Source organism: Coregonus lavaretus, assembly GCF_964263955.1.
Source record: "Coregonus lavaretus genome assembly, chromosome: 2".
NCBI lineage: Eukaryota > Metazoa > Chordata > Actinopteri > Salmoniformes > Salmonidae > Coregonus > Coregonus lavaretus.
Window position 1 is genome coordinate 28,018,351 of NC_139989.1, and position 14,831 is coordinate 28,033,181.

General features: G+C 41.8%; 1 protein-coding gene across 1 annotated transcript in view; it reads right to left on the reverse strand.

Moving 5' to 3' along the window:
* Positions 1–206: 206 nt before the first annotated feature.
* LOC311149158 (phosphatidylinositol transfer protein beta isoform-like) overlaps positions 207–14,831 on the reverse strand; it is a 56,072-nt gene continuing 41,447 nt past the window's right edge. The window contains exon 11 of the mRNA XM_084186244.1: positions 207–1,846. Within this exon, the coding sequence (XP_084042370.1) occupies positions 1,799–1,846 (48 nt within the window). The 3' untranslated portion in view covers positions 207–1,798. The remainder of the gene's footprint in view (positions 1,847–14,831) is intronic.

A 14,831-nucleotide genomic window follows, 5' to 3' on the forward strand; every position in this document is an offset into this window, starting at 1 on the left:
TGTCGATGTGCCCTTGAGCAAGGCACTTAACCCTAATTGCTCCTGTAAGTCGCTCTGGATAAGAGCGTCTGCTAAATAACAAAAAAAATAAAAAATAAAATGAAGAACCCAAAAACACCAATTTCTCACAATTTGGTAGGGAAACCTGTACCAAGAGATGACCTACCTTTTCACAATGTAGTTACAATACAATAATATGTTAAATCCACAGTCGAAATCCTTTATTAAAAGGCTTTACATTTGTCAGTCCATTTTATAGATTAATCGAGGCCTAGATTCAATTCAGACGGCATAATTTAAATTTAAAGGCCACGTTTGCAGAGACTGCATTCACGGCAAACGTTGCATATGTCGGCTCAATCATAAATTATAATTATATATTATATAATTATCGCACTATAACGTGGATCTTCTGTCGTCTGAATTTAATCTAGCCCTAAGTGTGGCATTGCCCCTATTGTGCCTATGAAAGGGCCAACACAGCAAAGTTTTCCACAGATTGCTGGGGCATGCTTGGCATTTAAATGCATTGAATGTATTATTAATGGAAACAATTGTAATTTAACACACAGCGCTTTGTTCAAGTTAAGGCAGCTTTCTTAGCTGTGATTAGATATCAGTGTCATGCTCTACAGAAGTACAGTGTCTGTAAAACATGAACGTTGTCCCATTTGACCTATGTTGACACCTGACATACTGTATTAATTCCTCAAACACTTTTTTCTTAGCTATCAGTTCTACACAAATACAGTGGTATCACATTCTTTATCTAGAATAACAACACATCAGTACGATTGAATATAAGTTTGCTGTATCCAATCGATGAAATAGAACTAGAAGGCATAAAATCTTGTCAATGTCCGTATCATTAGCTGCAAAGCATCAATTGCTTAATCCCAGGAGCCAGGCAATATTTTGGCAAGAAAAACAAACTTCAATTGAAGGAGACCAGAAGTGAAACCAAAATGTCAAGCTGACACCCAAGAATGGTGAAAAACAGACTCTGAAAAATATGGGATTACCAACATATCTACAGTACCCCCATGCTTCATGATAGTTAATATTGGTCTTTATTATTATTGTAAATCAGACTTTACTCTCCAAAAGTTCTCTGGCCAACCCAACTCTTTGGAAGCGTGGCCTGGGCAGAGGCGGGAGGGGTTCCACTTGTTACACTCAAGTTAAAAAGACACAGTCATCCACTCAATCATCTCAAAGAGAACTTTCCTAGGTCTACATTAAAAATGGTGACCATCTCACAGGTTCTCTTCAAGGTGAAGCTACCGCTGAGAGTTGAAGTAGCATAAATTGATTAAAATAAGTGATTAATTGGTTATCATCAAAATTGAGATACATGTGTAAATGGGAGAAATGCACCACAGACTTTAATAGTGGGAGTGGTTTTATGGGATTCACTGACATAGTAATGAGCTAATGGTTGCAAAATGAATAAAAAAAGTAATAATACTTAATATAAAAAGAAATGTTGATATCGCATAGTATTTTTCAGTAAAAACCAACGAATTTGGCAGCAAATATTGAGGTTAAGAGCCAACGGAAAAGCAAGGACAAAAACTATGACAAAGATACACACTCATACACATTCTCACATAGAAACCATACACTCACGTACACATATAGACACTTCCTGGATGAAGGATGACAGTTTCCTGTGTGGAAGGACTCTGTGATGTGGCACGCTGTGATTGGCCGTGGGGGGAATGAAGGTAAAATAATGGTTGATTGAACATAGCCCCATATCCCTCTCGTCCATCCATCTCCTTCTCCCTCCCTCTGTCTAGTCTTCTCCTGCTTTCATTCCTCTGACAGATCCCTCATTCCGCATCTGAAAAAAACAGAGGAAAAACCATACATTATATCCCTGCAACATGTAAAAATGCATCCAAATCACACATTTTCCAGACATTCCACGAGAGCAACATATATTAAAAAATATATACAGTGGGGAAAAAAAAGTATTTAGTCAGCCACCAATTGTGCAAGTTCTCCCACTTAAAAATATGAGAGGCCTTTAATTTTCATCATAGGTACACGTCAACTATGACAGACAAAATGAGAAATATTAATCCAGAAAATCATATTGTAGGATTTTTTATGAATTTATTTGCAAATTATGGTGGAAAATAAGTATTTGGTCAATAACAAAAGTTTCTCAATACTTTGATATATACCCTTTCTTGGCAATGACACAGGTCAAACGTTTTCTGTAAGTCTTCACAAGGTTTTCACACACTGTTGCTGGTATTTTGGCCCATTCCTCCATGCAGATCTCCTCTAGAACAGTGATGTTTTGGGGCTGTCGCTGGGCAACACAGACTTTCAACTCCCTCCAAAGATTTTCTATGGGGTTGAGATCTGGAGACTGGCTAGCCCACTCCAGGACCTTGAAATGCTTCTTACGAAGCCACTCCTTCGTTGCCCGGGCGGTGTGTTTGGGATCATTGTCATGCTGAAAGACCCAGCCACGTTTCATCTTCAATGCCCTTGCTGATGGAAGGAGGTTTTCACTCAAAATCTCACGATACATGGCCCCATTCATTCTTTCCTTTACACGGATCAGTCGTCCTGGTCCCTTTGCAGAAAAACAGCCCCAAAGCATTATGTTTCCACCCCCATGCTTCACAGTAGGTATGGTGTTCTTTGGATGCAACTCAGCATTCTTTGTCCTCCAAACACGACGAGTTGAGTTTTTACCAAAAAGTTATATTTTGGTTTCATCTGACCATATGACATTCTCCCAATCGTCTTCTGGATCATCCAAATGCACTCTAGCAAACTTCAGATGGGCCTGGACATGTACTGGCAGGATTTGAGTCCCTGGCGGCGTAGTGTGTTACTGATGGTAGGCTTTGTTACTTTGGTCCCAGCTCTCTGCAGGTCATTCACTAGGTCCCCCCGTGTGGTTCTGGGATTTTTGCTCAGCGTTCTTGTGATCATTTTGACCCCACGGGGTGAGATCTTGCGTGGAGCCCCAGATCGAGGGAGATTATCAGTGGTCTTGTATGTCTTCCATTTCCTACTAATTGCTCCCACAGTTGATTTCTTCAAACCAAGCTGCTTACCTATTGCAGATTCAGTCTTCCCAGCCTGGTGCAGGTCTACAATTTTGTTTCTGGTGTCCTTTGACAGCTCTTTGGTCTTGGCCATAGTGGAGTTTGGAGTGTGACTGTTTGAGGTTGTGGACAGGTGTCTTTTATACTGATAACACGTTCAAACAGGTGCCATTAATACAGGTAACGAGTGGAGGACAGAGGAGCCTCTTAAAGAAGAAGAAGTTACAGGTCTGTGAGAGCCAGAAATCATGCTTGTTTGTAGGTGACCAAATACTTATTTTCCACCATAATTTGCAAATAAATTCATAAAAAATCCTACAATGTGATTTTCTGGATATTTTTTTCCTCAATTTGTCTGTCATAGTTGACGTGTACCTATGATGAAAATTACAGGCCTCTCTCATCTTTTTAAGTGGGAGAACTTGCACAATTGGTGGCTGACTAAATACTTTTTTCAACCCACTGTATATGATTTTAAGCCATAGCAAAACACATTTAGTGTATATTCTTATATGACAACTGCTGCAATAGCTTATACAGTATGTGCCGAGGGGCTAGGGTCAACATGCACGTATGGTAGCCTTGGAAAGGTTTTTTCGCCTGGTCACATACAGCTGATGTGTTGTGCATTGAAGTCCACAAGTGAAGGGAAGAGAAGGAATACAACGTGGCCGTTATGAGTGTGAACTCGGTTTACAGGTGATCAGGGGTGTATTCATTTCCGCCGATTTTGTTGAAAAACGTTTCTTAAAAATGGAACAAAACGGGGATAAACATACCTGAATTTGTCCAATAGAAACTCTCGTTTGCAACTGTTGGACTAATAATTACACCCTATATCAGCTAGACGCAGGCAAGAGTGTGCAAGGCCGTATTGAATGTCACTGTCTGTCACCTCAAATTTGTCTCTCGACCTGTGTGCACCTACATTGTAAACTATCATTCATAGGCTAGGTTGTAGCAACCTCATGATGGGTATAGGGAACATTTGAGTATCATGTAGTAGCCTAAACCTATCACTGTTACATTGAACTGGGTGAATGGAATTTGAATGAGAGTCATCCAATATGCTGTAATAGAAATAAGGCCATGGTCAAAAAAATCGACCTCCCTCATCTTAAACGGCACTGACCGCCACTGTGGTAGACATATACAGTGAGGGAAAAAGGTATTTGATCCCCTGCTGATTTTGTACGTTTGCCTACTGACAAAGACATGATCAGTCTATAATTTTAATGGTAGGTTTATTTGAACAGTGAGAGACAGAATAACAACAAAAAAATCCAGAAAAACGCATGTCAAAAATGTTATAAATTGATTTGCATTTTAATGAGGGAAATAAGTATTTGACCCCTCTGCAAAACATGACTTAGTACTTGGTGGCAAAACCCTTGTTGGCAATCACAGAGGTCAGACGTTTCTTGTAGTTGGCCACCAGGTTTGTACACATCTCAGCAGGGATTTTGTCCCACTCCTCTTTGCAGATCTTCTCCAAGTCATTAAGGTTTTGAGGCTGACGTTTGGCAACTCGAACCTTCAGCTCCCACCACAGATTTTCTATGGGATTAAGGTCTGGAGACTGGCTAGGCCACTCCAGGACCTTAATGTGCTTCTTCTTGAGCCACTCCTTTGTTGCCTTGGCCGTGTGTTTTGGGTCATTGTCATGCTGGAATACCCATCCACGACCCCTGGCTGAGGGAAGGAGGTTCTCACCCAAGATTTGACGGTACATGGCCCCCCCGTCCATCGTCCCTTTGATGCGGTGAAGTTGTCCTGTGCATTAGCAGAAAAACACCCCCAAAGCATAATGTTTCCACCTCCATGTTTGACGGTGGGGATGGTGTTCTTGGGGTCATAGGCAGCATTCCTCCTCCTCCAAACACGGCGAGTTGAGTTGATGCCAAAGAGCTCGATTTTGGTCTCATCTGACCACAACACTTTCACCCAGTTCTCCTCTGAATCATTCAGATGTTCATTGGCAAACTTCAGACGGCCCTGTATATGTGCTTTCTTGAGCAGGGGGACCTTGCGGGCGCTGCAGGATTTCAGTCCTTCACGGCATAGTGTGTTACCAATTGTTTTCTTGGTGACTATGGTCCCAGCTGCCTTGAGATCATTGACAAGATCCTCCCGTGTAGTTCTGGGCTGATTCCTCACCGTTCTCATGATCATTGCAACTCCACGAGGTGAGATCTTGCATGGAGCCCCAGGCCGAGGGAGATTGACAGTTATTTTGTGTTTCTTCCATTTGCAAATAATCACACCAACTGTTGTCACCTTCTCACCAAGCTGCTTGGCGATGGTCTTGTAGCCCATTCCAGCCTTGTGTAGGTCTACAATCTTGTCCCTGACATCCTTGGAGAGCTCTTTGGTGGAGAGTTTGGAATCTGATTGATTGATTGCTTCTGTGGATAGGTGTCTTTTATACAGGTAACAAGCTGAGATTAGGAGCACTCCCTTTAAGAGTGTGCTCCTAATCTTAGCTTGTTACCTGTATAAAAGACACCTGGGAGCCAGAAATCTTTCTGATTGAGAGGGGGTCAAATACTAGGGGGTCAAATACTTATTTCCCTCATTAAAATGCAAATCAATTTATAACATTTTTGAAATGCGTTTTTCAGGATTTGTTTGTTGTTATTCTGTCTCTCACTGTTCAAATAAACCTACCATTAAAATTATAGACTGATCATTTCTTTGTCAGTGGGCAAACGTACAAAATCAGCAGGGGATCAAATACTTTTTTCCCCTCACTGTAGGTGCCCTTTGGCAAACTCCAAGCGGGCTGTTATGTGCCTTTTACTGAGGAGTGGCTTGTGTCTGGCCACTCTACCATAAAGGCCTGATTGGAGGAGTGCTGCAGAGATGGTTATCCTTCTGGAAGGTTCTCCCATCTCCACAGAGGAACTCTGGAGCTCTGTCAGAGTGACAGCTCCCTGACCAATGCCCTTCTTCCCCGATTGCTCAGTTTGGCCAGGCGGCCAGCTCTAGGAAGAGTCTTGGTGTTTTGACATTTCCATGATGAGGCCACTGTGTTCTTGGGGACCTTCAATGGTACAGAAATGTTTTCCTACCCTTCCCCAGATCTGTGCCTTGACACAATCCTGGCTCTAAGGACAAATCCTTCAACCTCATGGCTAGGTTTTTGCTCTGACATGCACTGTCAACTGTGGGATCTTATATAGACAGGTGTGTGCCTTTCCAAAACAATAAATAAGGTATCTGTTTTTTATTTTTAATAAATGTGAAACATTTCTAAAAACCTGTTTTCACTGTCATTATAGGGTATTGTGTGTAGATTGCTGATTTTTTAAATTTTTTAATCCATTTTAGAATAAGGCTGTAACGTAACAAAATGTGGAAAAAGTCAAGGGGTCTGAATACTTTCTGAAGGCACAGGTGTGTGCCTTTCCAAATCATGTCCAATCAATTGAATTCACCACAGGCGGACTCTAATCAAGTTGTAGAAACATCTCAAAGATGATCAATGGAAACAGGATGCACCTGAGCTCAATTTCGAGTCTCATTGCAAAGGATGAGTACTTATGTAAAAAAGGTAAAACAAACAAATGCAGATAGTTTGTCGTCATTTCAGCTGCAGAGTTTTACATGATTGTTTGCTGTCGACAGCTAGCTAGCGACAAGAATGTTAGCCAACCTTCATTGCAACCATTCTTTGATTGCATAGCAACAATAAATAATTAGCAACCAGATTTTTGTCAGTCTATTTCCTCTGGTGGAAAGATTAAATTACTATGACTTTACTTATCAAAATATATATTTTTTAATGAAAATGTCACTCATTGGTTTAATATGTTGGTAACCGGTTTATAAAAGCAATAAGGTACCTCTGGGTTTGTGGTATATGATCAATAGTACCACGGCTAAGGGCTCTATCCAGGCAATCCGTTTCGTGTCGTGTCTAAGAACTGCTTAATTAAATCAGCTCAGTAGTTTGCCTAGTTAGGAACATTTCCCATTTTAAGTTAACTGTAGCCATTCTAACAAGTAAAAAAATGGGGCACTGTGATTGGTACATCCATTTTTTGAAACTTTTAAATTCATTATCACTTGGATTGACCCCAACAAACATTGAGCTTTATATCTGGTTGAAAAGAGGAGATTCTAAGCTATAACTTGTGTATCAACAAATTTGAGCGCAGTATAGATAGTTACAACAGAGATATCCCTGATCAGCTGTTTAGAGCAAATCAGTTTGTTTGTTTTCAGTGCGGCGCCATTTGCATTCTGCATGTCGCAACGCATGTGCTACTGTAGAAGACATTATGTCTGTTATTTGGCATAACTTGTAGCTTGCTTGCTACTCATTTAAAAAGGTTGACAAGATAACATACTAGCGAGCTGGTTAATGTGTTTCTGGGTGAGCTGGCTAGCTAAACTGCTAGTTAGCTACACTATTGATATAATGTATTATTATACAGTATTTGTTAATATCTTTAAACTCATGAGCTGTATGTGGGAGAGAGGGTAAGGCCACGCCATGTGTTATTTATGTCATTGGGGGGTGACAGAAGGTCGGCGTGCCAAGATAGATTGGGGGCCACTGGTGCTAATCTTAGAAGGAGTATGTGATGGAATAGCCTGGCTAGGGTGCCACACGATACCATTTAGGGGGATCCTATTGTAGGAGATGAGTGACACTCAATAATGGTTGGCAACTGTTGGATGGAAGTAGCTCGGAAAGCATTATATAAACTGAGAGGTTTTCTATCTAAGTCATTCGGATGACAATAGGCTACGCCCGTACCGCTTGTCATACGAATCCAGTACTGTAACTATTAAATAACTATGAATCAACTCTCCATTTAAGTGTTTAACTATTCTCTTACATCCTGAAGTACGACATACCAGAGAAACTCGTCATAACAACTATATATATATATATATATACAAAAGTATGTGGACACCCCTTCAAATTAGTGGATTCGGCTATTTCAGCCACACCAGTTGCTGACTAGTGAATAAAATCGTGCACACAGCCATGCAAGTCGCCATAGACAAACATTGGCAGTAGAATGTTCTCACTGAAGAGCTCAGTGACATTCAACGTGGCACCGTCCTAGGATGCCACCTTTCCAACAAGTCAGTTCGTAAAATTTCTGCCCTGCTAAAGCTGCCCCAGTCAACTGCAAGTGCTGTTATCCTGAAGTGGAAACGTCTAGGAGCAACAAAGGCTCAGCCGCAACTAGGAACAACAACGGCTCAGCCGCAAAGTGGTAGGCCACAAAAGCTCACAGAACAGGACCGCTGAGTGCTGAAGCGCGTAAAAATCGTCTGTCCTCGCTTGCAACACTCACTACCAAGTTCCAAGCTGCCTCTGGAAGCAACATCAGCACCAGAACTGTTTCCATTAAAATGGGTTTCCATTGCCGAGCAGAAGCAAACAAGCCTAAAATCACCATGCGCAATGCCAAGTGTTGGCTGGAGTGGTGTAAAGCGTGCCACCATTGGACTCTGGAGCAGCGGAAACGCGTTCTCTGGAGTGATGAATCACGCTTCCCCACCTGGCAGTCCGACGGACGAATCTGGGTTTGGCAGATGCCAGAAGAACACTACTTGCATAGTGCCAACTGTAAAGTTTGGTGGAGGAGGAATAATGGCCTTGGGCTGTTTTTCATGGTTCGGGCTAGACCCCTTAGTTCCAGTGAAGGGAAATCTTAACGCTACAGCATACAATGACATTCTAGACGATTCTGTGCTTCCAACTTGGTGGAAACAGTTTGGGGAAGGCCCTTTCCTGTTTCAGCATGACAATGCCCCCATACACAAAGCGAGGTCCATACAGAAATAGTTTGTTGAGATCAGTGTGGAAGAAATTGACTGGCCTGCACAGAGCCCTGATCGCAACCCCATCGAACACCTTTGGGATGAATTGGAATGCCCACTGCGAGCCAAGCCTAATCGCCCAACATCAGTGTTTTTTTCTCCCTTTGAGGCCTGGGGGAATGTTTTTGCTAGCACACCACAAGTTCCTGCCCGGGTCCTGCCTCCATTTGGAGTCAAATCCTTCACAGTCGTGTGATTCGCTAAAATTAAATGATGATTAAAATATTTTACTCAGTAAGGTCACTCCCACTAAGGCCAATAGAATGGGGTGGCAGGTAGCTTAGTGGTTAAGAGTGTTGTGACAGTAACCGAAAGGTCGCTGGTTCTAATCCCTGAGCCGACTAGGTGAAAAATCTGTCGATGTGCCCTTGAGCAAGGCACTTAACCCTAACTGGTCCTGGATAAGAGTGTCTGCTAAATGACTAAAATGTAAATGTAGAATTTTATGGTCACTCCTACTAAAGCTAACTTTTAATGGTTGATATCCCAGGCTTATATGCGCTGTGTGCGCAATAGCCTGGGGACGAAGTTAGCTAGCCAATGACTCATTCTGAAAGTTGGATCTTCTTATCTGAGGCTTTAAAAGTGAACTTACACTATGATTGACATTCAAATGAATTGGGTTGGCTAGAAAACATGTTCTAGGGAATCCTGTTTGAATCCCAAAACAGACCATGTCAAAAAATGTCACGAAATGTATATTCTCTATGCTAATTAGCTAGCGCGGCCGGCTGCGACAGAGCCTGGACTCAAACCAGGATCTTTAGCAGCACAGCTAGCACTGCGATGCAGTGCCTTAGACCCCTGCGCCACTCGGGAGGCCCGTGACAAGTATATTCTATTACAGAAACCTTAATGCATACTTTTACTGAAAATACAAATATAAAAACATTCTTTAAAGTATATATACTTTTTTTGTACTAATGTTACAAATAAATACTAAAATATAAGTAATTTTGTCATTGAAACATGTTATTGAAATACTGTAGTATTTAATTCATTCCTATGGCTCCTTCTGAGGAGTGGCAATATGGCGGAAAGTGGCTTCAAAGCATCTAATTGGCCAATACATGCATCAACAACCCAGGGTTTCTAAATACATAGGTTGCACTCCATCAGAGCCCAAAATATAAGTCTGCTTTGTTCCATTGTTTGTAAACGATATAATAGTAAACATACACTGTGTAGCGCAGACGGGCAAACTAAGGCCTGCGGACCAGACAATTAAAAGTAGTCCACGGTTACGTGTGTAATAGAACCACGGTTACGTGTGTAACCTCCAATAACTACTATAAGCGTTTGGGAGAATTGGAGCGATTTCTGTTTTCTTCCTACAAATTTGGCTAGCTTTTGAACGGTTGGTGGCATCAGCTATTATGACACTATTCCTGAAAGCTAAGACTCTCAGGAACACGTACAGGATACGATAGAAGGGAATGTGACAAAACCACAATAGAAAGCAATGCAGATCTTTTCTACACACACAATTATTACCCAATTATCTTCCCTGAACTTTCCAATGCATTTCAGTCACTCTGTGAATCAAATAAAAATGGTTACCTTTTACATTTCCCAGTCCTTCGAGATATTTTCGTATTAGCCTTTATAAACAGAAACTTGGTTACAGTTTCTATCTGTGCTAGAATGGTTTAAAAAAGGACATAAACGTGGGGAAAAAGTATTAGATAGCGGTATGGCCCAGAATTTCCACATACTGCCGATTTTGCAGGTTTTCCTACTTACAAAGCATGTAGAGGTCTGTAATTTTTTTCCATATGTACACTTCAACTGTGAGAGACGGAATCTAAAACAAAAATCCAGAAAATCACATTGTATGATTTTAAGTAATTAATTTGCATTTTATTGCATGACATAAGTATTTGATCACCTACCAACTAGTAAGAATTCCGGCTCTCACAGACCTGTTAGTTTTTCTTTAAGAAGCCCTCCTGTTCTCCACTCATTACCTGTATTAACTGCACCTGTTTGAACTCGTTACCTGTATAAAAGACACCTGTCCACACACTCAACCAAACAGACTCCAACCTCACCACAATGGCCAAGACCAGAGAGCTGTGTAAGGACATCAGGGATACAATTGTAGACCTGCACAAGGCTGGGATGGGCTACAGGACAATAGGCAAGCAGCTTGGTGAGAAGGCAACAACTGTTGGCGCAATTATTAGAAAATGGAAGAAGTTCAAGATGACGGTCAATCACCCTCAGTCTGGGGCTCCATGCAAGATCTCACCTCGTGGGGCATCAATGATCATGAGGAAGGTGAGGGATCAGCCCAGAACTACACGGCAGGACCTGGTCAATGACCTGAAGAGAGCTGGGACCACAGTCTCAAAGAAAACCATTAGTAACACACTACGCCGTCATGGATTAAAATCCTGCAGCGCACGCAAGGTCCCCCTGCTCAAGCCAGCGCATGTCCAGGCCCGTCTGAAGTGTGCCAATAACCATCTGGATGATCCAGAGTAGGAATGGGAGAAGGTCATGTGGTCTGATGAGACAAAAATAGAGCTTTTTGATCTAAACTCCACTCGCCGTGTTTGGAGGAAGAAGAAGGATGAGTACAACCCCAAGAACACCATCCCAACCGTGAAGCATGGAGGTGGAAACATCATTCTTTGGGGATGCTTTTCTGCAAAGGGGACAGGACGACTGCACCGTATTGAGAGGAGGATGGATGTATTGCGAGATCTTGGCCAACAACCTCCTTCCCTCAGTAAGAGCATTGAAGATGGGTCGTGGCTGGGTCTTCCAGCATGACAATGACCCGAAACACACAGCCAGGGCAACTAAGGAGTGGCTCCGTAAGAAGCATCTCAAGGTCCTGGAGTGGCCTAGCCAGTCTCCAGACCTGAACCCAATAGAAAATCTTTGGAGGGAGCTGAAAGTCCGTATTGCCCAGCCACAGCCCCGAAACCTGAAGGATCTGGAGAAGGTCTGTATGGAGGAGTGGGCCAAAATCCCTGCTGCAGTGTATGCAAACCTGGTCAAGACCTACAGGAAACGTATGATCTCTGTAATTGCAAACAAAGGTTTCTGTACCAAATATTAAGTTCTGCTTTTCTGATGTATCAAATACTTATGTCAAGCAATTAAATGCAAATTAATTACTTAAAAATCATACAATGTGATTTTCTGGATTTTTGTTTTAGATTCCGTCTCTCACAATTGAAGTGTACCCATGATAAAAATTACAGACCTCTACATGCTTTGTAAGTAGGAAAACCTGCAAAATCGGCAGTGTATCAAATACTGTAGGTGCATCCCGAACTTGAACTTCTAAAACCACATACAGTACCAGTCAAAAGTTTGGACACACCTACTCATTCAAGGGTTTTTCTTTATTTCTACATTGTAGAATAATAGTGCAGATATCAAAACTATGAAATAACACATATGGAATCATGTAGTAACCAAAAAAGTGTTAAATCAAATTATATTTTATATTTCAGATTCTTCAAATAGTCATCTTTGCCTTGATGACAGCTTTGCACACTCTTGGCATTTCATTTAAAGAAAAACCATTGAATGAGTAGGTGTGTACAAAACTTTTGACTGGTAGTGTATGTAGAAGTGGTAATGGGCCTATATATATTTCAAAATAACTGCCCCTTTTCTGGCCTGCAACCCCAAAAAATCTGTGCGGTCCTCCGTTGTATTTCGAAATCCCAATGTGGCCATCGAGCCAGAGAGCTTGCCCACCCCTGGTACAGCCTCAAAACATGGTTGAAACTATAATTTTTATATCATGGATGGTCAGTCCTTGCATCCATAGCTAATTTGAGAGTGGTTACATTTCTCTAGCCAAAACAGTGGCGAGTGACCGCTTTATTGTTTGAACTGCAGATTTAATTACTCTGTAAACCACTTAAAATGTTGATTGTATAACGATCATCAAGTGACAAATGAAGTAATTAACTTCAAGTAAGTAGACTACAGAACCTACTTCATTGAGTTAGTTCCATTTCTCTCATCACTGTCGCTGTAACAGCTGGCAGCTCACATGTGCTACGGTCAGTTGTTACATTATGGGAGTTGTGGTTTCAGGTAGTTATTTTTCAGTACTTTGTAAATGTGATGTTTAGCTGATATAAATGAATAAACATATAAACGCAACATGTAAAGTGTTGGCCCCATGTTTCATGAGCTGATATAAAATAAATGTTCCATACGCACATGTGAGCACATGTGAAAACATGATCTTATGTGAAATTAATGCGTCACATGGGGATGCAAATATGAAACTACACGTGACAACATGATCTCATGTGAAGTGTTTGCAAATTATTTCCCATGTGAAGTGTTCCAAAAACACGTTTTCATGTGAAGTTTCATGTTTTCACGTTGCTTCACGTTATCACATTAACATCACATACAATTACGTGATAACGTGTTCGCGTGAAATTCATGTTGTTTTTCCAACTACAGTGGTTCCTCAATTAAAAGTTTTGAGATTATGTCGCAGGATTTAGAAGTAATTTGTGGGTTAGTACGGTACCCTGCGTCAGTGCTTCATTGCAGTGGTGCAGCGGTCTAAGGCACTGCATCTCAGTGTTAGAGGCGTCACTACAGACCCTGATTAGATTCCAGGCTGTATCACAATCCGGACGTGATTGGGAGTCCCATAGGGCTGCGCACAATTGGCCCAGCGTCGTCCGGGTTTGGCCGGGGTAGGCCGTCAATGTAAATAAGAATTTGTTCTTAACTAACTTGCCTAGTTAAATCAAGGTAAAAAAATAAAATATTGCTCCAGAACACCGCAAGGGGGAGTTAGAGCGCTGATAATGCTTTTGGGTCCCAAGGCGCTAATGCGTCTCTACCTGAATGAATGCTGTCAATGAATGGGCGATATAAACCAAATAGAAACTGATAATTGTGCACGACTTCAAAATTGAATTTGAATTGAATGAATGATGAGGATGAATTATAGGGTGATTGAATTTAGAACAATAGTGTAAGAATGGCTAAACCTCTGTCCTGTATGGACACCCGAAAAAATACACTTATTTGTTTCTACTTCGTCAGAAGCTGTAACCGGACTGTAGCATATTACTTACTAAAATGGATGTTACACTAAGGTTTTTATTCTAAGTGAAACTAAAATGTTCAGTTATATTCCATGATATTCTTAAAATATAAACTCAGCAAAAAAAGAAACGTCCTCAATGTCAACTACGTTTATTTTCAGCAAACTTAACATGTGTAAATATTTGTATGAACATAACAACAATTGAGACATAAACTGAACAAGTTCCACAGACAAGTGACTAACAGAAATTGAAATGTGTCCCTGAACAAAGGGGGGGGTCAAAATCAAAAGTAACAGTCAGTATCTGGTGTGGCCACCAGCTGCATTAAGTACTGCAGTACATCTCCTCCTCATGGACTGCACCAAATTTGCCAGTTCTTGCTGTGAGATGTTACCCCACTCTTCCACCAAGGCACCTGCAAACATCCTGGATGTTTCTGGGGGGGAATGGCCCTAGCCCTCATCTTCCGATCCAAAAGCTCTCAGATGTGCTCAATGGGATTGAGATCCGGGCACTTCGCTGGCCATGGCAGAACACTGACATTCCTGTCTTGCAGGAAATCACGCACAGAACAAGCAGTATGGCTGGTGGCATTGTCATGCTGGAGGGTCATGTTAGGATGAGCCTGCAGGAAGGGTACCACATGAGGGAGGAGGATGTCTTCCCTGTAACGCACAGCGTTGAGATTGCCTGCAATGACAACAAGCTCAGTCCTATGATGCTGTGACACACCGCTCCAGACCATGACGGACCCTCCACCTCCAAATCGATCCCGCTCCAGAGTACAGGCCTCGGTGTAACGCTCATTCCTTCGACGATAAACGCGAATCCGACCATCACCCCTGGTGAGACAAAACCGCGACTC